Here is a 27,478-nt window from a genome sequence, read left to right on the forward strand (position 1 = left end):
CTCATTGAATGTGGCTGCTCTGATGTGTCTGTTCTTTCTTCCGGAGCTTCACAGGACTGTAAACATTTAACCCAGGTTGAACTTGTAGTTAAACTTTACTCGGGTCACAGTGAAACACACATGTCAAGTAAAGAAAAACAATTGTGTCACCTGTCTTTCTCCAGTTAACCAGACTCTACCACTGGGGGGAGACAAGTAGCATCTATCACAAGTGTACACATTTTTTTGATCCTGGTCAAAGCAAAATATAACTGATGTTAGATCAATCCACTGATTTTAGATAAAGCCATTTCTGATGTTAGATAAAGCCAGTAAAGTAGTCATTGTGTAGAATTAATAGTGCATCTCATATTTCTTTATCATGATGATGAATGCTTTTTTATAGTGCACATTTTTGTATAAGAATTAAGCGAGGAAACAGAATATTTGCGGTTTCCATAATCCAGTTAAAATGTATATAAATGTTAATGAACCTTGAAGATTAAATCACGACAAAAGCTTACGTAATGCAAGAAAGCCAACATTGTGAAGGTGTGGAGATTATTAGATTACATTACATTACAAAACCTGTGCCAAAACCTGATAGGCCATGGATGTGGCTTGCATGTCGTTGCCATACCATGACAAATATGCCAGTGTCATTCCTGCTCTCCGGTGAATCTATGAAGCCTTTCCTCAGCATAATGCATGACGGATCCCTGCAACCAAGGTATGTTTAAAGGGGCCCTATTATGCTCATTTTCAGGTTCATATTTGTATTTTGTGCCTCTCCTCTGACGTTTACATGATTTAATGTTCAAAAAGTACTTTATTTTTCTCATACTGCAGCACCTCTTTTCACCCCATACCTATGCTTTATTTCAAATCAAATCAAATCAAGTTTTATTTATAAAGCACATTTAAAAGCGATTTTTGGTCGAGCCAAAGTGCTGTACATGTAATAAAAACACATTACTACAATCACAATAAAAGACAATAAATTACAACAGATATATATATAAAACCCCCACATGATGGCAGTATTTAATACAGTCAATACATGATTTGAGCATTTGCAGCACTGTTCCATATGACTGTTACATTTGCATGAAAGGGTAGCCTGTATAGGCCATTTGGGAGAGGAACAAAGCCCATCATACTTGTAGCACTGCAAGTGAATCTGTTAATAAGTCTATTTCGTTTTAACACTGCCATCATGTGGGGGTTTCCCAGATAACACTCTACATTCCACATTGTTTTTCTAGATGCACCACATAGTGATAAATCAAGTTACCAGTCGGTCTTACTCAAGTTTATTAAATGAATGCAGTTCTAATGCAGTAAAAAAGTACCTCTGGCCTCTGAATGTTGGAGAGTTGAAGTATAAAGCCTAAAAGTGTAAACAGTCAAATAAAGTACACGTTACTCAAAACTGTTTTTGAGGAAAGGTAGGCCTAATAAATTACTTTTTTGAAATAAAATATAATAGTAGGCTACATGAGGAGTAGGGCTAAATGAGCCCGCGCGGTGCGCACCATAAACATTATGATGTAAACGAAACGAACCCATTCACCTACAAACGGTGTCAGCGGCTCGGTGAAGGAGGGGGTCGGTTTCATGGAGCACACCTGACGGACAGACTCCGCCCTCCCTCCGCCTCTACACTCAGATAATGTTGTTGGCACTTTAGTAGTGGCGCGGCATCCTGTTTTTGTGTGCCACACATAAGAACAGACACAAAGTCCTGCATCACGTTTTGGCATTAATGCAATGGCGGACAGCTGAAAACCTGCCGCCTGACAACGCACAGTCTACAGGTAAGTGTTGCATTGTCCGGAGATGCTAACAAGCTAGCCCAAACAGGTGCAGGCTGGTTTTAACCTCAAATATAACGTTTATTCAAATAGAAGTTGTAGCCGAAGTTAACCGTATTGTTCTTTATCTCGGTGTCATTTTAATTAAAGTGTTTTTATCCAAAAGGAGTTTTAATGAGAAAAGGTGACTAATTTTCTTCAGTTTCAGTATTAGGTTTTGGTGCTGTGTGACAACACCTGTGTTAGCCTAGACTATAGTTTAGGCTTTTAGAACTACCAGTAGTTAGTCCTTTCCACCCTCCGTTTACAGATAAATAAGAGACACATGTTCCAGAGAAATAACATTAATTTATTATTACATAACATGATAAGCTCTTAGTGTTCTGTGGACTTGTATTTAACTTCAGCTCACAAGGTCTGTTAGTCACTCAATGAGCTGAAGTCAAATAACAACATTTTAAATACTAACATGTATTGTCAGCAATTTAGGTTATTCATTGAAATTAAAGAGTACATGTATATAAATACATATACAAATATTCACTGATGCAAGCTTCTAGACTGTAATGATTTGATGAGTTGTTTGTACTATGTGACAATTTAGCCCAGGGGTTCCCGAGGGAGGGTCGCGAGATGATTAAAATAAATAAATAAATAAAAGATTATTTATTATTATTATTATTATTATTATTATTATTATCCAGTGTTTTATCTTATTATTATTATTATCCCCCCCCCATGCAAATGAGCCATAATCTCATTAAATATGCGCATATTTTAATACATTTCAGGAACACAATTCTGAACATTGGATGGAGTCAGGTTCGAAATTCTTGTTTCATTTTGTAGTCATATTAGAATCTAAAGTTTTTACAGAAGGGATTTTGGATATCTCTTTTTATCACTTCTTAAATCAGAAAATACTGTCCTAACATATCAATTTTCGCCATGTTTTTAGGTATGAAATGTTATATAATTCAGGCTATGAATGATATATAAACAAACCCTTCTGTAAAAACCTTCAGAATATTGATAGGAATAAAACTGGAAGGTTTGGTGTATGCAAGTGCTACTGAAGTGGACATTTCTCACTCAGAATATGAGAAAAAACTCATTTTGAGAAAACGACCTTTAAAGATTGCTGTGAGGCGCTACCTAAACCCTCCTGTTCTTTGGATGACAGCTTGCGCCTCGACGCACTCCGTGAAGGTATCGGTTCGTGTTCGGGATCATTTGTTTTTTGTCTAACATTGCTTTCGTGCAAGTGACAATTGTTGTCGTCTTCTCTGTGAACGTTTTTTTCGCTGTTCTTTTGCCATTTTGAGATTTAAATTTCCAGCGAAAGCTAAATCAAGAAGTGTTTCAGCACACTACGTGACGCATCTGAACGAATCACGTTGTCAGAAAGTGACACCAGCCAATGAGATTTCGTTTTTTGGTTTAAGACCCCTTTGTACTTTCTCGATTGGTTGCTGTTACAAAGGAAATGACCATATTTGGATCCGATGAGATTGTGCAGTAGAGATGGCAAATCCGGATCCTTTTACGGACTCAGGGTTTTCTGAGTCAGTCATTGAAGAGATCCGGATCATACGAGTCATTTGAGTCATATGAGTCGGCATCACCAAGACCGTAGAAATCCTATCGGTGAAACCGAAAACGTGTTGCATTTCACGAGCATATTAAACTGACGTTATATTAACCTCCGCTACACAGTGTATTTTGCTTTAATAAAAAATGTTGATCACAAAAAAAAGGGTTATTTTGCGATTTGGCAAATCTGAGTCTGCTGTTGACTCGTGCATGAGGACGAGTCTGCTGGATCTCTGGATCTGCTGCTATATGGTTACGGCTCTGAGTCCGCACGAGTCTGCTCTGCTGTGTTTTGCACAGTGAGTCAGGATTTGCGAATCTGAGTCTGCTGTTGACTCGTGCATGACGACGAGTCTGCTGGATCTCTGGATCTGCTGCTATATGGTTACGGCTCTGAGTCCGCACAAGTCTGCTGTGTTTTGCACAGTGAGTCAGGATTTGCGAATCTGAGTCTGTGAAGTTCCGCTTACTAACTCGTAGGCTACTGGTCTCCCTCGATCATTGACCTGGATTCACGGATCCCGCGATTTTGATTAAGTCCATTATGTTTCCGGCTCTAAATGAAGTTTCAGTGTAGACTTCTAACAAAATTGTCATGTTGTGCAACAGTCTCCTGCGTGTAATAGCTGCATTTCCAATAAGGATCTTACTTGGCAAAACGTTTATTTTGAACATAGCACACAAAAAGAAACAAACAATGACAAATGATTGCAAAACAGTTAGAATATATAAAATGTCTTAATTATACAATTATTATTATTATTAAACATATAATTATATCTAATCATATGCCCCCCATATTTTCTCATGGACTGCGTAATCATTGCAATACTGGTGTTTGTATGTGTTAAATGTGTGTAAAGTGGTGTGTCTTGCTTTAATAAAACATATTGATCAGAAAAAAAAGGGTCATTTTGCGATTTAGCGAATCTGAGTCTGCTGTTGAATCGTGCATGATGACGAGTCTGCTGGATCTCTGGATCTGCTGCTATACGATTGCGGCTCTGAGTCCGCACGAGTCTGCTATGTTTTGCACAGCGAGTCAGGATTTGCGAATCTCTGAGTCTGCTGTGTTGACTTGTGCATAATATAGCCGCGGGAGCCGGGTGCTGGAGGAGGGGCTATGCTCGTGCACATGGCAAGTATGGATCTCTGGATCTGCTATGCTATTACGGTTAGGAGCCGTCGGCTCCTCTGAGTCCCCACGAGTCTGCAGGAAGTTTCATTGATCCGCGTCCCCTCCCCTGAGCCAAACGATAACTTCTGGCAGCTATCCTACTTGCTAAAGGGTAGGCAGATGGACTGGGGTACGTTGTAATGTGATTTTACATGTTATAAAGAGAGTAGCGAGTGACGCAATTTATAGTTTTAATTTGTACGTCACACCAAGTGTGGGACTCAAAGGACTCGGGTTAATGGAGAGGGGAGACTCGTCACGACCAGCTCATTTCTAGGATCCGGGTTAATGATCCGGATGAATCAGGACTTGCCCATCTCTATTGTGCAGGAGAGACGGAGCTTTCGAACGATATCTCTGATTACATGGTGCAAACAGCGGTCGCGGTACTTTATGTTACGTTAGAATGCTAACTTTTGGTAGGAGAAATCTACAGACGCAAATAGACAAACTATAGTAAAAATAAACACCTACTGTAAATGTGTATTTTGTATATTTTCCTTCCAAAAGCCTGAAAGAAAACATGTTATGGAATCAAAATAGCACAACATATCAAAATTGACCAGTGCATGAAAAACGATGTTTCAACACCGGAGTTGAGGAAATGTGGGGTTTTTATGTCGATGTATGGGAAGCACTGTTTTTTGTATTACTATTATTAATAATAACGTGTGCATAGACATTTTCAGGCCCCCCCCCCCCCCCCGTTGACAATTCACTAACACCCCTCCCACAACATAATGTGTTGATGAAGTGGTTATCAAAAATAATTGTTAGTTGCAGCCCAACATCTGGGCCATTTGTTTTTTATCTTTGTCTCTAGGGCTCCTAACAATTATACAAGTTGTTCTACATGCCCACAATAGGAAAAGCCACCTGACTGAGTTTCACGTCCTAGGTAATGTCATTTAGTATCTGATTTGGTTGGTCCAAAACCCAACAATATTCAGTATAATAAGAAATAAAACTGAGAAACCTCCAAATTGAAGATGTTTGAGATGTGGCTGGTTCTTTTGATTGGTTAATCGATAAATGGTTGCATCTGTAGTTTTGTGTGCAAACATTCTGCATCCTGATGAAATCTTTGTGCCTGTAAAACATGCATTCTGTGTTTGTATCTTTGATGGCATTTTAAATAGGGCTGAATGATAGAAATAAATACAAATTCACTTATCATTAAGATCAATGATCAAATTGTTCTTGGTGTTAAACTTGGTAAATTTGAAACTGCAGTTGATACTCTTGAGCAAGTATTTATGTTGGTGCTGCCTCAGTCAAACTACACACCTAGAGATGGCTTTTCGTGACAACAGTTACGTCAATGATAAAATGACAGACAATGCTACGATTAAAAACAACACTGTTGAGTCACACTATCGTTACTGAAAATAGACTTTGGTGGCGCAGAGCCAGAGAAATATTACAAACCTGAATTTCCACACACACACACACACACACACACAACCTGCTGCGGGTGTATGCGTCATTGGAAAATAAATAATATTTCCCTAAATATGAACACTTTGTAAATGTCTCCTTTCTTTTTGTTAACTTTTCTCAAACTTTGTTCTTGTCTAAAAGCCATTAATGGTTTGTTTACATTGCTATGAGTTATCAGCTATCGAACAGCAAATGCAGTTCAAATTCAAGTTAATACTGTGAACATTTGATTTTTCACTGTAGAATGGGAAATTCACAGACTGACAAGGTTTCAACATGATATAAAAAATGATTAATGAGAAAGTATGTAAATTGGATTAACTATGACGATCACTTGGTGGTGCTGACAAACCTCTCGTGCAAATTAATGTTATGGGTGTGGATTTATTAAGTTTAGAGCTGATATTACACGCAATTTAATAATAAATCTCTCATACAACTTGCGTTCTCTCACATATTGCAGTGCTCTTAGAAATCCTTATCTTAGAAAAACACTTGCTGCAGTCACATGATCTAATGACGTACCCTGGGAGAAGGGCTGCAAAATTATAAAATTTTTTATCGAAATCTTAACATACACTTCTGCAAAATTTGAATATTTTGAACGCTAGATATGTGTTAAAGGGGTCCTGTTATGCTCATATGCCTTTACTGTGACATGTCTCCATGCTTTAATGTTCAAAAAGCTTGTAGCGTATCCCTCCGAAATATGGTCGTAGACTTTACTGATGATTTAGATGATTATTGAAACTCCAGAGTCAACGTAAGAGCTTGTGCCTCTTCGGGGGGTGCTAACATTTAACCATACACTTTATTATTTTCTTTCTCCGTCGTTATATATAGAAGATACTTTTCTCCGTCACGTTGTTTCTATAGCAACAACAACTTCCTGTCAACAGCGTAAACTCGCCTTCAAAATAAAAGCATCTAAATAAAACAGGAAGTTAACCTAAATTACATTTAAGACTTATATAAAACTGCAACAAAAACAATGCAACATCCCCTTCAGTCTCACAGAACACAAATTGGATTATTTACACTCCCACCAAAATTATGAATGTTTCAATTTCAAAACATCAACTATTAATCATTTTCACATTAAGAATGTCAATGTCTCTTTGCAGTCATCAGCTTAAGAAGCTTCTAACAAAAGAACCAGCTTCTGCACTGGGCGCTCCAATATGGAAGGTTTACCAAGGCGCCCACCCTTCTGGTTCAGTCTCTTATCTCCAATTGAGATTTTCACTCTCCTCACAAGTCCATCCTTACCACTGACAGTCTCTAATGGCGCATTTCCACCATGGCGCGGAGCGCGGTTTAAGCGTGCCGTGTCGTGCCGTGCCCGTTTTTGGTTGCGCTTCCACTAGGCCTAGTTACGAAAATTGTGGTTCTATCGGGGCCAACAAACAGGGCTGAGTCGGGCTGAGTATGCTAAACTAGAGAGAGCATCGCTGGCAAGGGGGCTACAACTACAACAAGATGGACATATTTGACCGTGATTTAATTGTAATACACGTTTCAAAATGATGCCGAAGTAACAACATACTGATACCGGTTAGTAAAAACCATGAATTAATGCTTTGTCAAGTCTGCAGACAGACGGCAGGCGAAAAACCTTTTAAAATGCGTGTTTTCTAAATGGAGATTGGCTAAGCTAACGCAGTATATGCTCCGACCGTCCACACTCACAACAACGGCCTATACAGACATAAATAAAGCAGCGACTGTACTCGTCACGACACAGGCAGTCTGTGGTGTGTACTTGTTTAACTTTTGTCGAGTTTCTGAACATATATAAGGAGCTGTGAGCTCTGAGTGCTAACAGCTAACGGCTGTGTTGTGTTTCTGGAGTTCTCATTGAAGATGACGTCACGGCTCCGCCTACACTGCGTTACTATAGTAACTACCCCAGTTCCTAAACTGTAATGGAAGCGCAGCATGAAGTGAGCCGGCCCTGTTAAGGCTCAACGCGGCCAAGCAGTACCGAGCGTGGCCGAGGCCGACCGTGTGGTGGAAATGCGCCATAAGACTCTTGCTAGTCTCCATTCACCTCTTGGTGACAGTTCATCCATGTCCATCACCATATCACCGACTAGTAGATTTCTCTTTGGCGTGTGCCAGCGCTGTCTTGTGGTGATGTTGTGAAGATATTCCTGTTTCCAGCAACTCCAGAACTGCTCTGCCAGATACTGTACACAACGCCATCTTTTTGCTCCATCCAAGTCCTCTCTTGGGAACTCACCAGGTGGGGGCAGTGCTGTGCCGGATTTCATGTTGATCAAGTGATTTGGGGTGAGTGGTTCTAAGCTGTCGGGACTGTTTAAGTTATCCACAGTGAGGGGACGACTGTTGACTATGGCCATGGCTTCATAGAGTAGAGTCCTTAGTGAAGCGTCATTGAGTCTTTCATGGGTAGGTGACAGAGTAGTGTTCAAAACACTCCTGACAGTCTTTATCTGGCGCTCCCAGACACCACCTGCATGACTGGAGTGAGGCGCGTTTAGGACAAAGTCACACTGTTTTTTTGACAAATGTACTCAGTCTTTGTGTGTCAAGCTCTTGTCGCGCTGCCTTGAATCAATTCATTGCACCTACAAAGTTAGTGCCTTGGTCGCTCCGAATTTGACGGACTGCACTTCGAACAGCAATGAAGCATCGAAGGCCGTTGATGAAGGCATCGGTGAAAAGATCCTCCAACATCTCGATGTGGATGGGCAAAAGCAGGTAAAGAGCAGGCCATAACGTTTATGCTGTTTCCTTCCCTCTGTAGTGACGAAAGGACCGAAGCAGTCCATACCACAATATGTGAAGGGTGGGGAGGACTCTACGCGTTCGGCAGGAAGATCACACATTTTTTGGCCCTCTGGAGATCTCCTGAGTCTGCGACAGGTCACACACTGGCGGATGTACGATGCAACTGCTCGCCTCATACCAGGAATCCAATAGCCATTGGATCTGATTTTGTTCGTTGTGAAGCCTTTTCCCTGATGCTTTGTTTTCTCATGGTTGTGAGCTATTATCAGCTTTGTCACGTGGTGCTCTTTAGGGATGACCTTTGAGGGCTTGAATGAGTCAGCGAGTGATGAATGGCGGAGTCTTCCTCCCACCTTGAGGATACCATCTGTGTCCAGAAAAACATCAAGGTCGTTTAATTTGTTGCAACACTAGTTGGCTTCCTATCTTTAACAGTCTTATTTCTTTCTCATATGTTTGACTTTGCAGATCTTGGATTATGACACGTTCAGCAATTCCAGTTCGCTCACTGTTACGGCCCGTCCACACAGCAGCGTGCGTTGAAGCTTGCCGGCGGGGGGGGCTGAAACTCGACCAACAACCAATCACATGAATCTCCCGCCCCGGACACACAAGCACGTGGTTTGATTGGCTAGAGCTTGTACTGGCATATGATTCGATTGGCTGACGCTTCCGCCGAAGCTTCAAAAGTTGAACATTGCTCAACTTTTGCAGCGAGCAACGCTTTTGATGCTACGCTTCGCTCCCACAATGCAGTTTGGCGAAACGTGACGTCACCCCATTCAAAGTGAATGGGCAGAAGCGTTGAAGCTTCAACGCACGCCGCTGTGTGGACGGGCCGTAACATGACCACCTGACTTGATGTTTTTAGCTCGTCGCAGAAGGCGGGCCACAGCTTTGATGGCTCGGGACCGTGACGAAAACTTTGACAGACGGTCGACAAGACTCATAGTTTCTGTGGTCTTTGTTTGCAGCGCCTGTGCCTTTTTAGGGTGGTAGATGCCATGATGGGGAATGTACCATTTACTTCTTCGACATCATCTCTCTCAATGATTTCTTTCATGCATGTTGTGTAGTCTTTTTTGTATTTCTCATCTCTGCAGAACTTTTGTCGTAGATGACTGAGCCTGATTTCAGCAAGTTTTTTGTTATCAGGTAATTGTGGCCGTTGCTTGAAGGGCAGAGGCATCTCATAATGTCCCTTGTCATTTTTCCTTATGCCGTCTTTGATTTTTCCAAGGAAAACAAGATCCTCTTGTGAGACAGTTTTGTCATCTCCTTTTGTGTCCTTAAAGTCTGACTCCAGGGCGCCTATCACATCCATCGGCGTAACTGGAGGGAGTTCCTTTACCGTAACTCTGTGACACAGGCTGGATTCTGATTTCTCGTGAGACGGTGTTGAGGTGTTATTGAAACTCCAGAGTCAACGTAAGAGCTTGTGCCTCTTCGGGGGGTGCTAACATTTAACCATACACTTTGTTATTTTCTTTCTCCGTCGTTATATATAGAATATACTTTTCTCCGTCACGTTGTTTCTATAGCAACAACAACTTCCTGTCAACAGCGTAAACTCGCCTTCAAAATAAAAATATCTGAATAAAACAGGAAGTTAACCTAAATTACATTTAAGACATATATAAAACTGCAACAAAAACAATGCAACATCCCCTTCAGTCTCACAGAACACAAATTGGGTTATTTACAAAGCGCTTTATCTTTCTCATACTCCACCTCTTTTCACCCTCTGTCTGAAACCAAAGTCTGCTCTGATTGGACCATCGCTCAGAGATGTTCTGCCCCTTAGTATATCACGTACAATGTGTTGGTGCACTAGCCAATAGAATCGCAAGTGTAGCTATGTTACTGAAGTAAACAAAGGACTACAATGGAGGCGTTTCAGGAAAGAGGGGAGTGTGTGGGAAAGAAACTCCCTCTGGAGAGGAACTTGGGGATTTAAGCCTTCGCAGACCATTTACATGCACAAAAAACATTTATAAAATACTACAGGAAAGGGAAAAATCAAATATGCATAATTGGGCCTCTTTAAAATAAAATTTGTAATAAAGTAATATGGCGCTGCAAGGATATTCAAATCATATTCTGTAGACTTAACAAAACTTAGTTGTTTGGGACAGATCCCCTCAAAAGAATTACACCATAATAATTTTATATATTTTTCAAAGGGGGCTATTAATTATATCACGATTGCAAAATCTGTGAAAATAATGGTAATAAGTTATTTTTCCAAATCGTGCAGCCATAGCTGAGTATCAAGTAAACATGGAAGGCCACAAAGACAAAAGAATACATTGCATAAAACTTTATATATTTTCCTAAAACTCCTAAAAATATTCTTAGTTTCAACACTTATAATAGGTTGCTTATGTTAGAATATCATAGGTCTAATAATATGACTCTTCCTTCCCTCAGGTAACATGATGGAAGTGGCAGGTCCCTGGACAGAGGTGTTTGAGGGCTCAGAGATGAAGGACATGTCCGATGGAGCAGAAACGTTACTGGGGAGCTCCACCCTGACCCTGGCTCCTCTGGTACCTGAGTCTCCTTCCATACGGCGCTCCCAACCCATCCTGATCACCGTAAACAGGTACAACCAGCAGCAGTGCACACAGGCAGAAAGCATTACTCACTGGTTACTCAATATTAACGTGCATGCAGAAAGTGAGTCAATAGTCTTCTGAACTTGCGTATTGACCCAAGTATGTGACTCAACTTCAGGCCAAAAGTCCTCTGACGTGTACAGCAGTTTCTGGTAAGACAACTCAAGGAAGAGTATCGGGGCTAGGCATATGGAAAAGCATTGAAAGGAGGAACATCTTTTTTTCCATATGACATTTCAAGGAAATCATTCCACTAGTGTTAGTACACATGCTTAAATGTGCCTTTGTTCTACACTTTTTGTGACTAATAAGAGATTTGTTTGTTTGACTTCCCTGTGTCTTTACATAATAGCTTTTTACAATGTATTATCTAGTGACTGGCTTGTTCTCTGACAATATAACCAAATGCTGTATTCAGCCAATGCAAGCCAAGATAGGGAAGTGTTGTTACTCTCTGTCTGAAGTCCAAATACACAAAAGATCTCTTATGGACAAGTGCAAGCATTTGATTTTGAAACACACATATACCTTGAAGAGGCTGAAATTATTTAGTTTTTTCTTATTGTTAAAAAAAAATCAAAACAAAGAACCAAATCAAACATGTGTAAGCCTGTCTCTTGACACTTGCTGAGTTGATCAACCCATCCTATTAGTTCCTCCTGAAGACATTCATCTGTAAAGGTACAATCATCAATATTTTCAGCGTCGGTTTAATAAATTACAGTGTGTGTGTTCATGGATTCATATGGTGTTTCTCATTGATAAAACACTTGTCAGTAGATATTGTTTTGGTCTCATGGGATTTGTCAACAATAAAAACCACCACCACTTGTATAGCATGTGACTGGATGGTAACATCATTTTCTTTGCAAATTATCTTGGCTGCTCCTGACCTTTTTTGTGTTATTTTTAACTTTGTTTCCAGGGCCAAAGGCGTAGAGCACTTCTCTTCCTCGATACCCAACCCCTTTCCAGAGCTGTGCAGCCCCTCCAAGTCTCCAGTGCTCAATAATTCCCTTCCACAACTGTCCAGTAACAAACATGTAAGTTCAAAGCCTTGTTGGTAAGCAAGTCTTTTGCATCTTTAATGGTTTTATATTTTCACACACTGCAGTGTGACTCAGGATTAAGGTGTCTAAATAGTCTACATAAACGAGACGTTGCAAATACAAAACGCTGCATGAAGATCAAATCACCCTGCAGACGGGCACAGTAAAAAGTGATGTACACATCTGGGACCGGAGCGTTGTTGAAAGTTGGCCAGCTGTCGCAGAGTTAGCTTACAACATCTGTGTGTGTTTCTTTTATTTGACTCCAATATCTAGCCAACAAGTCACTACCTCTTCTGATGTTTTAAAGTATTGCTCCTTTGCTTCCATTACTTATGTGGGCTACTATTTATTAGTTTGACTTAAAGTGACCAGCTGTTTGAGGGAAATATATTTGTGAGCTGTTTTTTAAAGATTCAAAGGTTTTCATGCAATGAATGGATGTTAAGAAAATAAGATAACGTCAGGTTTGATCCTCTCACACATTTGTTTGGACAACTCACAGCTACAGTGTTAATCCCATCACACCTGCCTGTAGGCTCTGGCAGCTGGATCCCTTTAATGTGTCTGAACTTGCCTTCTAATAGTTCAGATGAAGTTCGGTTATGATTGTGACTGACAGGACGACCGTGTTGCCATGACTGCGCTGTCTTATTTTGACACACATGCACTGCCAGAATAGACATGTCTAATTACAGCGGCGTGCCACACTGTCTCCTGTGTGTCACAAACAGAAATGGAAGAAAAAACATCGACTATTATATATTGTTGTGTTACTTTAATCACGCTCATATGCCCCTGTATTATATAAGTGTATTGTTTAATGGCGCTTATATTATTAAAATTCCCCGACATAATACAAAGGATACAAGAAGATGCTTACACAATAAGACTTAATTTAAGAATTACATAAACATGAGCAGTGCACTGCAAATATTGCACCTCAGGTAACACTAATGAATGAAATAAAATGTGAAATAATGATAATAATAAAGATTTTAAAAAACAACAATCATTTAGTGAAATGAATATTTAAAATGTATATTCTCAGCTGTAATCTTGCTTTTATTTTCTCCGTGGTAAAGAAATGAACAAACATTTAATAATCATGCTTAATTTTAATTAATAAAGTTACCTACTGGGCACATATTAAATACATTCACGTCCATTGCATTGCCTCCTGGCTTACAAAACATATTTATGTGGCTTTGGAGCATGAGAACATGCACAAAAGTGACTTCCTTCCTCAAGCTCTGGACGTTTAGGTGTTCATATCCTTTTGTCAATGTAATGAACCTCTTTCATTAAATATCAGATCTTTCTGAAGCTTCTAGTTAAAACTGTATTTTCACCACCGAAGCAATTGTTCAATCAATAAACGTTTTATTAATTCAATTATTTCTCTACGCGTGTTGTACAAACATAAAATGTGATTATAGCTCACTATGCTCTCTGACATACACAATCAGTTTGGGAGGGATCAGCAGCAATGCAGCATCTCAGATTTTATGCACAACATGAAATGCTACTGTCTGAGTACGTTTTGAATATCTGAAGATCTCCACTGTTGTCTCATTCAGCTTTCTATGTATGAAGCAAAGACATTGTTCTGACTAAAAAGGAACATATGTTCTGCTTTATAATAAAACCCCCTGGGGAGTCAAAGTGGACTGACCGGATATTGAACTGAAGGAATGTTCCTCCCCTGTAATCCTCCGGTTGATACTCAGCCATTATCAGTCCTGACGTCGGCACTCACACAACCAGTCAGGACTTGCTGATTGACAGCCGCAGGTTTCTGGTCGGGCAGGTTTGTTTTCCTAAGGCTTGCAGGATCTAGACGTTGTGTCAGACAGCAGCACGCTCTGAGGAACATCCTGACCCACGAATAACCTGCACCCATTTCACCCCAGCAGCAGAAACACAGGCACTCAGCAAGCATGGCTGCTCCTGTCATCTGGAAGGGACAGTTCTTAGAGTTATGAGCTCTTCTAAGAATGTCCCTTTTTATAGCTTAGATTAGATGCAGTCTGTAGTCCCCACATGTTTGAAACACTCCACCATCGTTCCTGTCCCCAAAAAGACAAAAATCACCAGCCTCAATGACTACCGCCCAGTAGCCCTCACCTCCATCATAATGAAGTGCTTTGAGCGGTTAGTCAAATCATTCATCACCTCCTCCCTCCCTGACTCTCTGGACCCCCTGCAGTTTGCCTACAGAGCAAACCGGTCCACTGACGACGCCATTGCCCACACCATCCACACTGCCCTCTCACAACTGGAGCAGAGGAACACATATGTGAGAATGCTGTTCATTGACTACAGTTCAGCCTTCAAAACCATTGTGCCCTCCAAGCTGGTCATCAAGCTCAGAGACCTCGGGCTCAACAGCGCCCTCTGTGACTGGATCCTGAACTTCCTGACAGGCAGACCCCAGGCAGTGCGGGTGGGAAACATCACATCCTCCACCCTGATCCTCAACACCCTCAAGGCTGCGTGCTCAGCCCTCTCCTCTACTCCCTGTTCACTCACGACTGCGTCGCCACACACAGCTCCAACACCATCGTGTAGTTTGCTGACGACACAACCGTCATCGGCCAGATCACAGACGGCGACGAGACGGCGTACAGAGAGGAGGTTGAAAACCTGACATCTTGGTGCCAGGATAACAACCTCCATCTCAACGTCAGCAAAACCAAGGAGCTGATTGTGGATTACAGGAAGCAGCAGAGAGAGGGACACGCCCCCATCGCCATTAATGGGACTACGGTGGAGAGAGTCAGCAGCTTCAGGTTCCTCGGTGTCCACATCACTGAGGACCAGACATGGACTCTTCACACCACCACCATCACCAAAAAGCTTGACAGCGGCTCTTCTTCCTCCGCAAGCTGAGGAGGTTCAATATGGACTCCAGGATACTCTGCAACTTCTACAGGTGCACCATAGATAGTATCCTGACTGGCTGCATCACGGCCTGGTACGGCAGCTGCACCCCCCTCAATCGTAAGGCTTTACAGAGGGTGGTGAAAACTGCACAGAACATCACCAGGACGGAGCTGCCATCCATGGAGGACCTTTACTTCCAGCGGCTCAGGAAGAAATCCCTCCGGATTATAAAAGACCCCCATCACCCCAGCCACAAACTGTTCAGTCTGCTGCCGTCTGGCAGACGTTACCGCAGCATCCGGACTAAAACCACCAGATTCAGAGACAGTTTCATACCACAGGCAATAAGACTGCTAAACAACTGAACTGTTGAAACAACATCCATAACATTCATCTGCTACTTAGTAATTATTTCTCTATTTCTCTAATATATCATTCCAATAACTTGCATATAGACTCTTATTGCACTATTTCACTATTTCCCTTTTTTAAACTATTTTTCTTTTGTATTTACTATATTACTATTTACTTGCACTATATTTTTCTGTGTTATTTTGTTGCACTGTTGGAGAAGCCTCTGACCTAAGAATTTCATCATAACTACACTGTAGCTATGTTCGTATGACAAAATAAAGAACCTTGAACCATCCTGGTAAAGATAAGTTATTTAAAAAGCATCTAAGAACAAAAACAGTTAGGAACAGAGACAATTAGTTTAAAAAGGTTTTCTTACGCAGGTTTATGGTATGTTTCTATACCAACAACTAGGGCTGCACAGTTAATCGATATTTAACAAAATCGCTTTATCAGCTTGTGCAATATTCAAATTGCAATAATCTGGAGCTGCTGAGATGTCCTAGCCTACAAATCACATTCTCAAGGCTTGACACTTGTTTATTTTTTAAATCACACCATGATCATTTTAATATATTTTTCAATCATAACGAGAATTATCATTCAAAAATGGTTGATCCCTGCACAATTGTAATACATATCGCAATTTCAGTATCAGTCAAAATAATCGCAATTAGTTTGTTTTTCCAAATTGTGCAGCCCTACCAACAACACCGAGACAAAGACAGTAATCAAGATTTCATCATTTTGCATTCAGTATAAAGTCATAGCTCACAACAGAAAAACATACAATTCCATGATTAGTGTTTGTTTTAGTAACATAATTAGTTACACATTTATTAAATTACTTTATTGGAAAAAAGCCAAGCGATTCCTCTTATTCTCTTAGTCTTAGTCTTCGATGCATAAATATCACAAATTGTATTATAACATTTCTCTGGAGGGGGGCCTCCAAAGCTCAGTGTTACAGGGGTATTGGCCCCTGTTGGCCCCCCCTAGTACCGCTCGTGTTCCGTCTCTCCAAGTAACAACCTGTTATGTAATTCCAGTTAACTTTATGACTTTATGACAGGCTGTCTCTTATCGGAGCCAGCGACTATCTGCTTCTGCAGTGCGGTTGACAGATTATTGGCTTCCCATTTTGGCTTCCTGTCTCATGTTTTGAAGCATTGCCAAAGCCAGGTGTGAAAAGTGTTATCACTGTTATCAAGAATAACCCTGCTTTATCCAAATAATTCAAACACTTTAATACATGAGATTACCTCTACATATGTCAACTAGCTGTTAAGTGACCAGTGTGATATAATTGAAGAAGATTTAGAATCTTTTGAAGTCTACTTTACTATATGTCAGAAGGATCAAGTTAAACCTAATTTATTTCATAGGTATAGTTGGTCAACAGTTGCTTCGAATAGAAAACCTATTACCAGTTTATTTGAATATCGTCGAAACAACAATAATTTTGTGATATTGGATTTTCTTGTTGATGACCAATAAGTGATATGAAACTAGATATTGTCTAAGTCGATATGAGAGATCTTTTTCATGGCTGAAGTACAGTTAATGGATGTCATTTTCTGAATGATCTAGCTGTTCAGATCTAATGATTATTTATCAAAATTCTCATTGTGTAATAGTTTTTTCAAAAGCATCAATTGTCAACCAAACAATATCGACACAATATCAATATCGAGGTATTTGTCAAAATATATTTTGATAATTGATTTGTATTCATATGGCCCAACCCTACTCTTACAATGAATGTATTTCTTGGCATGGCAACTTGAATTATGGGTTATTGCTTCCTTTACTCTAATGATCTGAATATGTCTTCCTCCTCTCCCTCAGTTGGTGAAGGTGTACGGGGAGGACAGCCACAGCAGGTCGGTGTGGGTTTCTCGAGCAGCGACAGCCAGAGAGGTGTGTCACATGTTGGTGCAGACGGCTCACTGCAGCGACCAGGAGAACTGGGCTCTGCTGGAGCTCTATCCCACCCTGGGCCTGGGTACGACTGAGCTGTAGGATAGACATAACGTTTAAAGGAATACTTCACCCACAAAATGACCATTTGTATACCAATTACTCACCCTGGGTTAGTTTGAATTCATTAAGAAAATGTAAGATAACAGGTTCTTGCATACCTCCATGGCTGGCGAAGAATCAAAAAACGTAATGAATTGAAGTTGGTGAAACTCAACAACATCAAAACAACATATCTCACAATACTCTTGCAGTTTAATCCAAGTCTTCAGTTCTTCCTGAACACATGATTTCATTATTTTAAAACAATATCTTTATTGAGTTTTTCTACGTATTTTTGACAAATACAAATAGTGACACTCTCAAATACAGACAATACTGAAATGACACAGGCTCAAGTCAGTCAGTTATTAATGTATAATATATACAAATTCCACTTACTTTATACTTTTGACAAAACATTTTAAATAAATCTAATAAAAAGAATAGTAAAAAGACAAACATAAAACTATTTTATACCGGCTTTGTACTTTGGTGTTGAAGACGGTTTAATAAGAGATACCATACTTTTTCAAATTATTTTTAAATAATGAATGTAATTAATTGACACCAGTTTAAATAGTGAGATTTTAAAGGGGCCCTATTATGCTCATATGCCCAAAAATGAGTGTTACCAAGTGATGTCATTGTGTTACGGAAGTAAAACAAAAAGATAAATAAAGGTAACATGGGGTGAGTAATTGATATACATATATATATATATATAGTTCTACTTTTTTGGGGTGAACTATTCCTCTCCTAAATGGTAAAAAATGCCTTATGAAATGGTCTCCTGTCTACTCAGAGAGATGCCTGGAGGACCACGAGGTGGTGGTGGAGGTTCAGGCCACCTGGTCTCTCAAAGGCGACACGAGGCTTGTTTTCTGCAAGAACTACGCCAAGTACGAGTTCTTCAGGAAGCCAGTGGTAAGCAGCACATAGCCTTTTTTTAAAGCTCAAAATGTAACAATGCAACTCTGAGAATAGAATAAAAAAAACAAGAGGGAATACATACATAATTTGTTTTTATATAGCTACTAAAAAACAAAGTCCTTGGCGGGTTGCGTGCTGCCGCAGACAGGCTTACTTCATGCCTCAGGTATTTCATGACATCAGATCTGCTCTGTCACCTGTGCTCTTAAACAAAGGTGATACTTGAAATTAAAAACTGGTTTTGATGATCCTCCCACTGGTGTTTCTTTAGAGTATGCCTCACTGCCTCCGAAGGCACTAAAGGGAATTTAATCATGGACTCAGTGCATTTCACTCATAACATGTGTCCTACACTGTGACCATGTGTCGTGGAGCAATGCATACCACTGCGTCATGCACACAGGAATCATTCATAGCTGTACATTATTTGTTAACTATTTTTAATATTCAATTATCTGCTGATTTTCTTGATTTATCAATTGATTGCCAGTCTAGCTGGTCTAAGCGGTTGCCGAATCACAACCAAGCCAGCCAGCTAACCAATCAGAGCAGACTGGGCTCTGGTTTCAGACAGAGGGTGAAAAGAGGTGCTACAGCACAGGCAGTATGAGAAAAATAAAGAACTTTTTGAACATTAAAGCATGGAGACATGTCACAGTAGAGACACTAAATACAATAATAACCTGAAAATGAGCATATTATGTCCTCTTAAAGCTCTACAGTCATTTCAACACATCCAGGTGCATACAGTATGCAAACAAAGACACCAAAAGGACCTCTTGTTTCCCTCCGAGCACATTTGAAATTTGACGCCTGTTGGTTTTGTGCACAGGTGGCTAACAATGCATGGCTGATAATTTATTTAAAGTGGACCTATCATGCTATATTTGAATAATATAGTGTAGGACCATACCTATATAAGGCATATTTATACTTTTTTTTTTTCAAAATACCAAACAGATCATGCATTTTAGCCATGCCTCATTTCGCTCAATTTGAAAAATGTTAGCTCTGTTTTTGCAAGAGCTGATTCTGTGAGAACAGCACCATCTACTGGCCTGGCATATGTACTACAGCGTCTCCAGCGCTTTCGAACGGCAATGGCCGTGGCTGTCTCCTCCTGATTGGTGGAGTTGGCGCAATAGCCGTAGCGCCACTTCTGTGACGTCATAGAAGTGTTCAAATCTGGATCAGTCTGTATCAGATCCGTTGCAGCCCCTTTTTTTGAGATTTGGGTATGGAGGAAAATAGAGAGGGTTGTGTTTTCTGACACTTGGTGAGTTCCCTACATATTCATGTATAAAAGACGTACAAAAGTGCATTTTGCATGATAGGTCCCCTTTAAGGCTTTGTCCGAACTGTATGTAATGATGTTTCATCAGGTTTCCAACAAAGGAGCATGTGTTTAATCTGCATTTTCAGGATAATCACTGTCAAAAGCAGAATCCTGCAGCTTCCTTGTCTTTCAATGAGGGTTTTATGATGACATCCTTCTGCTTCCTTTCTCAGCTCTTCTTCCCAGAGACTATGATCTCAGACAGCGCTGATGTCACCAAGGACATGACGTCCTCAGAGCTCATTCAGGTAAACCTGCTGAAATCACACCGATTCATGTAGAAACACTGGTAATCATCAGTGGACCTGTCTGCTTAAAGTTTGTTTTAATTATATTTATTCAGACACAAAGGCTGGTAAAGCAAAGGTATCTATTTTTAAATAAGTTCTATAAATTGCCATATTCATTTATTTTATTAAAAGTGTGATAACTTAACTGAATATGTATTTTCATTTTATTTTACAGAACACTGCCTAGAAAATTATTTTTTTATTAGTCTTTTCTTCTTTAAAATATAAGAATATCGCAAAAAAGAGTTTTGGCTAACTAAAAAATATCTGTTTAGAGAGATATAAAAGAAAGAAAAAGCCACACATCCTAACATTCTCTGTGCTCGGGACAGATCGTTTTTGGCAATTTTTAGAAGAATAAATCAATAACCAAAGATGACTATCAATATATTTTCTGTTTCAACCCTTGATGGGTTCAAACTGTTTATCATGCCAATTTTGTTTCCCTACTCACACACACATATCAGCAAAAATATTTTCGTTTACCAAAAACAAGGTCCTCTTGCAATGATCAAAAATGAGGAAATAATTAATTTTCATGTAAAAAACTAAATCAAGGGCATATATTTTGAAATAATTGTTTTGCAACTGTTTTTTTCTATATCATAAAAAATTGTGTTAATACATTTTTATTAACACAATTTTCCTTTTTCATACATAATTCTTTGTGCATTACGAGCCTGAGAACAACGACATCTCACTGTTCTGATCCCTTGTGTTCCTCAGAACCTGCTGAAGTCCGGGACGTGTCCGGAGATTCAGGGCTTCCTGCAGGTCAAAGAGCCCAGTCGTAAGGCCTGGAAGAAGGTCTACTTTTTCCTCCGCCGCTCCGGGCTCTACTGCTCCACCAAAGGCTCCTCCAAGGTCAGAGTCAAACATAATGAATAAATAAGCGCAGACTAAATGGATAAATTACACTTTTTTTTATAAAAGAAAATGTCTTTAAATCTATGAAAACCCACAAACTGGCAATTCATCATAGTCTGAAACAAAGGACAAATCATGTGAGAGGAACACTTCTATCAGCAACTTAATTTACGCTTAAGATTATAAAAATAACTTGTTCCATTTATTTTGGCTGATATTGCAATTTCAGTATGCTGCATTTTCAGCATATTGAAGGGGTTGATCTTTTTTAAATCATAATTCTCATCATCATTAAAACTGCTTATGGTGTGGTCTATACCAAACAAATCTGTTTTGTAGAATATTATTTGAAGGCCGGGATATCTTTGCATCTCTACAATATTACATTCAAGTGGTATTTTAACACATGTTTAACCTTGATCAAATATTGTGCTTCCTGTGATTTGGGAATCGTACTCGTCCATATTGCGATTTCAATAACATTTTGATCGAACAGGAGCCTCGCCACCTTCAGTATGTTGCTGATCTGGACGATCTGAACGTGTACACAGTGGTGAACAGCCGTAAACTGTATGGAGCGCCTACAGACTTCACCTTCTGCATCAAGGTAAACACTTCAAAGAGATGGGATTTTAGATGTCTAACAAAAGAAGAAATAGAAAACAGCTGAGTAAGAACAGGCAAAACAAAACGGAAATAACAACATACAAATTAAAAAAAATTATAATAATAATAAAATAAGATCAATAAAAAAAATCTAGTAAATCTGCCTCTGCTTGGTCACATTTCTCATAAAGAATGTAGAATATCAACTGTTTTCAAATTTAAATTATCTGATGGACTTAGCATTTAATGACAATTGTGAAAACTAAATCTCAAAGGAGCTGTGTGTACTGTGTGTGTGTGTGTGTCTGTACAGCCCTCCAAGAACCCTGTGCGTACTCAGGACCTGAAGATCCTGTGTGCTGAGAACGAACAGACTCGAACGTGCTGGACGTCTGCTTTCAGACTCTTCAAGGTTTCCTGTCTTTTTCCTCCTTACAACACTGTATTTACTTAAGTATATGGGAAAAAACAGCTGGTTACATAATACAATTTGGTAGAAAATCATCCTTGAGTATAGCAGTAACCTTTATTTTGTGTGTGCGCAGTATGGGAAGCAGCTTCAGTGCAACTACCAGTTATCCAAGTCGGCCCCGAAAATCCTGGAAGGAAGCAAACTCACAGATGCCAAAGTGAGATCATCAGACATGTCACATGATATGATTAAGAGGAGAAATCATTGTGTAGTGTCGTCTCACATTTCTCTTCTCACACACGCTGCTTGTTTCTCTGTGTGAGCAGTCAAAGTCCGAGGCGAGCCTGGTGGCCATGGACTTCTCGGGCAAGGCCGGTGGGCGGGTCATCGAGAACCCAACGGAGGCCCAGAGCGCAGAGAGGGAGGAGGGGCAAGCCTGGAGGGTGAGGACATGAGGGGAGGGTCATGGCTGCTGAGCGGGAGCAATACAAACACTGATAAAACACTGATATGGAGGAAGTAATGACGCATGGCTGTACCTCCATCCAGCCGAGATTCACTTAGTCTTAAAGGTTCATTTATGTTTCAAAGATTAATACCCAAAGGTAAACAAGTCGCACACACATAGATATTTCGAACAAAGTACTACTATAATCTCAGCACTTAAATCTGGCCATGTCAAACAAAAACATGTTTACGTTTTAACCTGGTTAGCTTCATCAGAGTGTGAAGAAAAATGGCATTCATGTCATTTTTATGCAGGAGTTGGCAGGCATCACATCGTAACTTACTTCCTATAAACATATTTTTCACCATATGATAAAACTGGTGGAATATATCAGAGGTTGCAGTTCTATATTTTGAGAGGAGGCATGTACTAGATGGTGCGGAAAAAAATCCTTTTCAGACCCTGCTCAGGTATTATTGATCACAGACTGACTCTTTCTGACCGATTCTTTGTTGCAGGCTTTGAATTTTTTAAAGAAAGGAAAAAAAGTCAACATTTATCAAATATACAAAATAGTTTCATGATTCTTCTATGACAGTATAGTGTCTACATATTGGATTGTGGACAAACCAACACAGACTTTTGAAGACGTCATTCTGGGCTTTGGGAAAATATTTCCCCCTTTTTCTGAAATGTTATAGACCAAACAACTGATTGATTATAGAGAATGAAATCATGTAGGATTGTTTAAAAAGCTCAAATGCAAGGATGTGGAAAACATCCACAAATATCTGACTGTGATTTTTTTCTTCCACTGGTGCAGAGGAGAGAAGCCCTGAGGTGCAGTCTGCCCAACTCCAACGCCGCCGCCAGACCGTCCTGTAAGTCCACATCACACCTGTGGAATGTGAAATACATGTCCCCTCTCACTTTTCTGATGTTTACCGTCTTTGTGTCCATCTGTAGCCATCCATAAGTCCCAGCCGTGGTTTCATGGTGGCGTCTCCAGAAAGGAAACACAGCGGCTGATAGAGAAGCAGGGCCTGGTGGACGGGTGAGTGGAGAGACTGCAGGGGGGACCCTTTTACTAAACACTGTGTGGTCTCAAAAACTCTCTTATGGAACCAAAACCCAAGTTGAATTCATTTAATCTCTGCCCAGTGTAAACCTGTAGGGAGATAGTGTGTTTGATTGGGTGTGTCTGTCTGTTTGCAGTTGTTTATTTATTTAGTTGTTGATCAGACCTACATTGTTTCAATAGATTCACAGGCTTTATTGATCTCAGGCAGGATTCAAACCTGTATCCTCCACAGCAGGGACTTACATTGGGCTTAAATTGGGCTGCAGCTATATCCACTGAGCTTTACAGTGGCCCTGCAGGTCATCTTTGTTGTTGCTCAAATAGTGACAGCCGTACAAAAGTTTGGTCTCATTTTCAAAAGGAATATCAGCAGAATACACTATAACTGAAACACTAAATGTAGGTATGTTACAAGATTAATAAATCCAGTTTTTGTCATCTTTGCGCCATATTGATTATAAGGGAGCTGGGAGGGAATGTATATATGAATTTGGATACGTCCCTTAATATACTATTATGTCATACACGGTTAACACTTGCACAGTGTTTGAATTTCAACCAAGTAGCGCTGTTTAGAATCCTAAACAGCTGCTGTGCCCTCACAGGAAGTGATGTTCCCGGCTGTTAGCTAGCAAGTTAGCTTGACATTTCTTTGATCACGGTACATACTGTACTACTCAATCAACTAAATTAAATAAACGGTGGCTTCATTATACAAAAGTACAGTGGTACGTTAATTAAAATGTAAAGTGAAGGTGAGAAGTGTACCGTGTTGCCGTACTTCTCAGTGTTAACATACTTATGCACTCACTAAGAATGTGAATTAGGACAGAGTATGAGATTTCATTCCTTCATTTGGGAGGGTAGAGGGAGACGCCTGGTTGATGTCTTTACTGCACTGAGTGACCTTTACTAGTTTTACGTAATAAACCCTGACCAGTGCATTAAAGTAAGTTAGTATCTGAACTGTTTCTCTGCACGTGTGTTTCTGTGTAGGATGTTCCTGATCCGTGAGAGCCAGCAGCACGCCCAGTGCTTCGTCCTCTCACTGTGCTACAAGCTAAAGACCAAACATTACCTGGTGATCCCTGTGAGTTCCCCTCAAAGAAACTCCATTCTACCACAGATAAAACACATTTTTATTTGCAATTACAAAGTGTGTTAAATATGTACTTTATTGTAACTGTCTTTGTATTATCTGCAGTGCGAGGAGGGAGGCAGGAAGTACTTCACCATGGACGACGGGCTGACTCTCTTCATAGACCTCCTGCAGCTGGTGGAGTTCCACCAAATCAACAAGGGCATCCTCCCAGTGTGCCTCAAACACCCCTGCGTCTGTGTAGCGCTGTGACACCCTTTACAGCTCCTGACCTCTGCCCTGTTAATCCTTTTATATTACCTCGGCCTCAAAAGCATGTTTGTCAGTCTTTGGATTTTATTGACTCCATAAGCAAAGCTGATAAAGGGCAGACTGTTTTCCGTGGTACAGCAGTGCAAAGTGTAGCCTGTGTGATAACGCTATCAGGTTTCTAAGACTTCTGGGAAGCCCCCCCTCCTCTCTTTAGTTTTTAAATCATTCCAGCTACACATCCAGACAGTGGTTCGTTTTTTATTTTTAATAACCGAGCCATGTTGGACAGACTTTTAGTGCACTTTGATTCAGATCCACGTGATGAGAGGTGTGAGGGCATGCAGGAGGACGTTTTATTGGAGGACTGAGAGAATGTGGCCACCAGAGGGCACTCCGACTCAACACTCAGAAGAGGAACTCGTTTTTTTCAGCCATGCAATGTAAGACATGTATTTTTTGTAGTATTGTAATGATGAACATGCCCCAGGTTGCAATGATGTAGCATGTCAATTCTCACTCCTCTGACTCTGTGAAGTTTTGTACAGTAACTTTCTTGTTGGTGCCTTAAAAACAATCTGATGTTTTAATTAGAACAAACTTTAAGTACTTTCATTGCTACGTTTGCACAATGATGGTGAAGGGGACTGCAGTTTCTTGTGTTTAAACAACCAAATATATAACATGGAAGGGTTTTATCAGGGTGTTTTTTTTACCCCCGGAGAAAGCTTTAATTAAGACTTTATGACAGCGCTTTATTTTAGATAAGACAAAATATCTTAATCTTTTTTAGGACGTTTTTTTTTTGGTGTTTGATATTGGCTAAAAAGGTGAGCAAGTTTAACCTTTTAAAGTCGTATTAGCATAAAATAGTCGGCAAAGCGTAAGTCTAAACAAACATAGAATAAAGTTAGCAGTTAGCAGTGATTTTCATATATTTAATATCAAATTACTGATTTATTGCCAGTTAACTCCTTGGGAAATTCCACCAGTAAAATCCAGCATTTCTGACCTTTTTGTTGATTGGTGGTTGTTTGATCATATTTTCTTTTACTTTAAATATTTGCACTTACTGTTTGCTTTTTATAATGAAGATCCATTTCTTAGCCCGTCTACAAATATATGCATTATTATTATAATTCATCTAGTACCAAGCTTACTGTTTTCACCCTTTTTTGTCTTAAATCAAAAAAAGTTAGTTTTATACACTTTGAATGTTTGTGCCTTTTTCAGACCTGTTTTATATGATAAATAAATATTTTTTCTTAAATTGTAAATATTGTCTATTGTGTTAACTCTAAGCCAAGACTATTTATGGGGCTAGATCCAGGCCAGCAGTTTTGATTAAACGTAACTTATAGTTCAAGGTTACATTTGGAAAAATACAAAAACGTAAAATCTGCAACTGAAAAATACACCTTGAATGAATTCTGTGAAAGAATGTTTAAAAGGGAAAACAAATTCACAAGAGTGTTAGAAATGAATCATGAATTTAACCTTAAAATGATCCAACACTATTTACTGTGAATACATTGCTGTATAATTCAAAGAATTCAGTACTATAAACTGGAACTCTCCATAGTTTTTCAAAACTACTGGCCAGGGAATCTGTCCATAGTCAACCCCTCTAAACTTCTGAGATGGTTTTATTCATTTTTTTAAAGGTAAAAAAAGCTAGCTCATAAAACGATGGAAATGTGTGACGATTTTTCTTTATTCCTCTCCCTAAATACAAAAGACTAAATACACGTTAATGCCCTGTGCACTTACTGTATATATATATTTGTTTAAGTTACTGTATATCATGTATATGCTCAAGTAAGAATACCCTAAAACTACTGGTACCTGTGTTGAGTTCCATTTCACCAATACATTATCTTAATAGTACTGCTCTTTCTGGTTCAAAGAAGATCATTATAAAACCATTATCAGCCTAAAACTAGACTAACTGAAAAAAAAGCTGGCCTGCATCCTGGTGATCTGATTGGTGGAGCCACATAAAAGGCAGCCGGGGGTTACAGTGTCCTGGCAGTGTGCACAGATCCTCTGCTGGAGGCACAGAGCCTGCACCACAGCTTCCCAAGCTAAAGAGCTGATGTCTCCGCCGCTGACCTACTCTGTATGTGTGTGTGTGTGTGTGGCTAAATACCATTGTGCTTGGTGGTAACCCTTACTCTTCACTGCAGACCTTCTCTTAAGAGGGGTTGCTATGGAAACACTTTGTCCTGGATGGCCAGGTAAATGAAGGGGGGTGAAATGAAGACGGACAGAAGGGATATAGGTCAAGAAGCTTTGAAATATGCAGTGAAATGAAGGATGTATGATCACTGTGGATATCAGCCTTCTCTGTTCAAAGTGGGATAAATTCTACACTGTGGGTTTGTCATTTTGTAGGTTGCAATTTTCTGATAATATATCTACTTAGACTTCCAAACTGACATATATAACATTTTCTCAATTATCCATATCTGTAT

At 39.8% G+C, this 27,478-nt stretch overlaps 1 protein-coding gene across 1 annotated transcript; it reads left to right on the forward strand.

Moving 5' to 3' along the window:
- The first annotated feature begins 1,600 nt into the window (after positions 1-1,600).
- grb7 (growth factor receptor bound protein 7) lies at positions 1,601-26,281 on the forward strand. The gene is made up of 15 exons (XM_034120041.1): positions 1,601-1,796; positions 11,188-11,362; positions 12,301-12,418; positions 17,513-17,669; positions 18,489-18,610; positions 20,126-20,200; positions 20,969-21,106; positions 21,606-21,716; positions 22,029-22,127; positions 22,261-22,344; positions 22,454-22,570; positions 23,399-23,456; positions 23,542-23,629; positions 24,653-24,746; positions 24,861-26,281. Exons 1-15 carry the CDS (start codon positions 1,745-1,747, stop codon positions 25,005-25,007), a joined length of 1,635 nt encoding a protein of 544 aa, XP_033975932.1. The 5' UTR covers positions 1,601-1,744; the 3' UTR covers positions 25,008-26,281.
- Positions 26,282-27,478: the final 1,197 nt, after the last annotated feature.

Source organism: Trematomus bernacchii, unplaced genomic scaffold (assembly GCF_902827165.1).
Source record: "Trematomus bernacchii unplaced genomic scaffold, fTreBer1.1, whole genome shotgun sequence".
NCBI classification, from domain to species: Eukaryota; Metazoa; Chordata; class Actinopteri; order Perciformes; family Nototheniidae; genus Trematomus; species Trematomus bernacchii.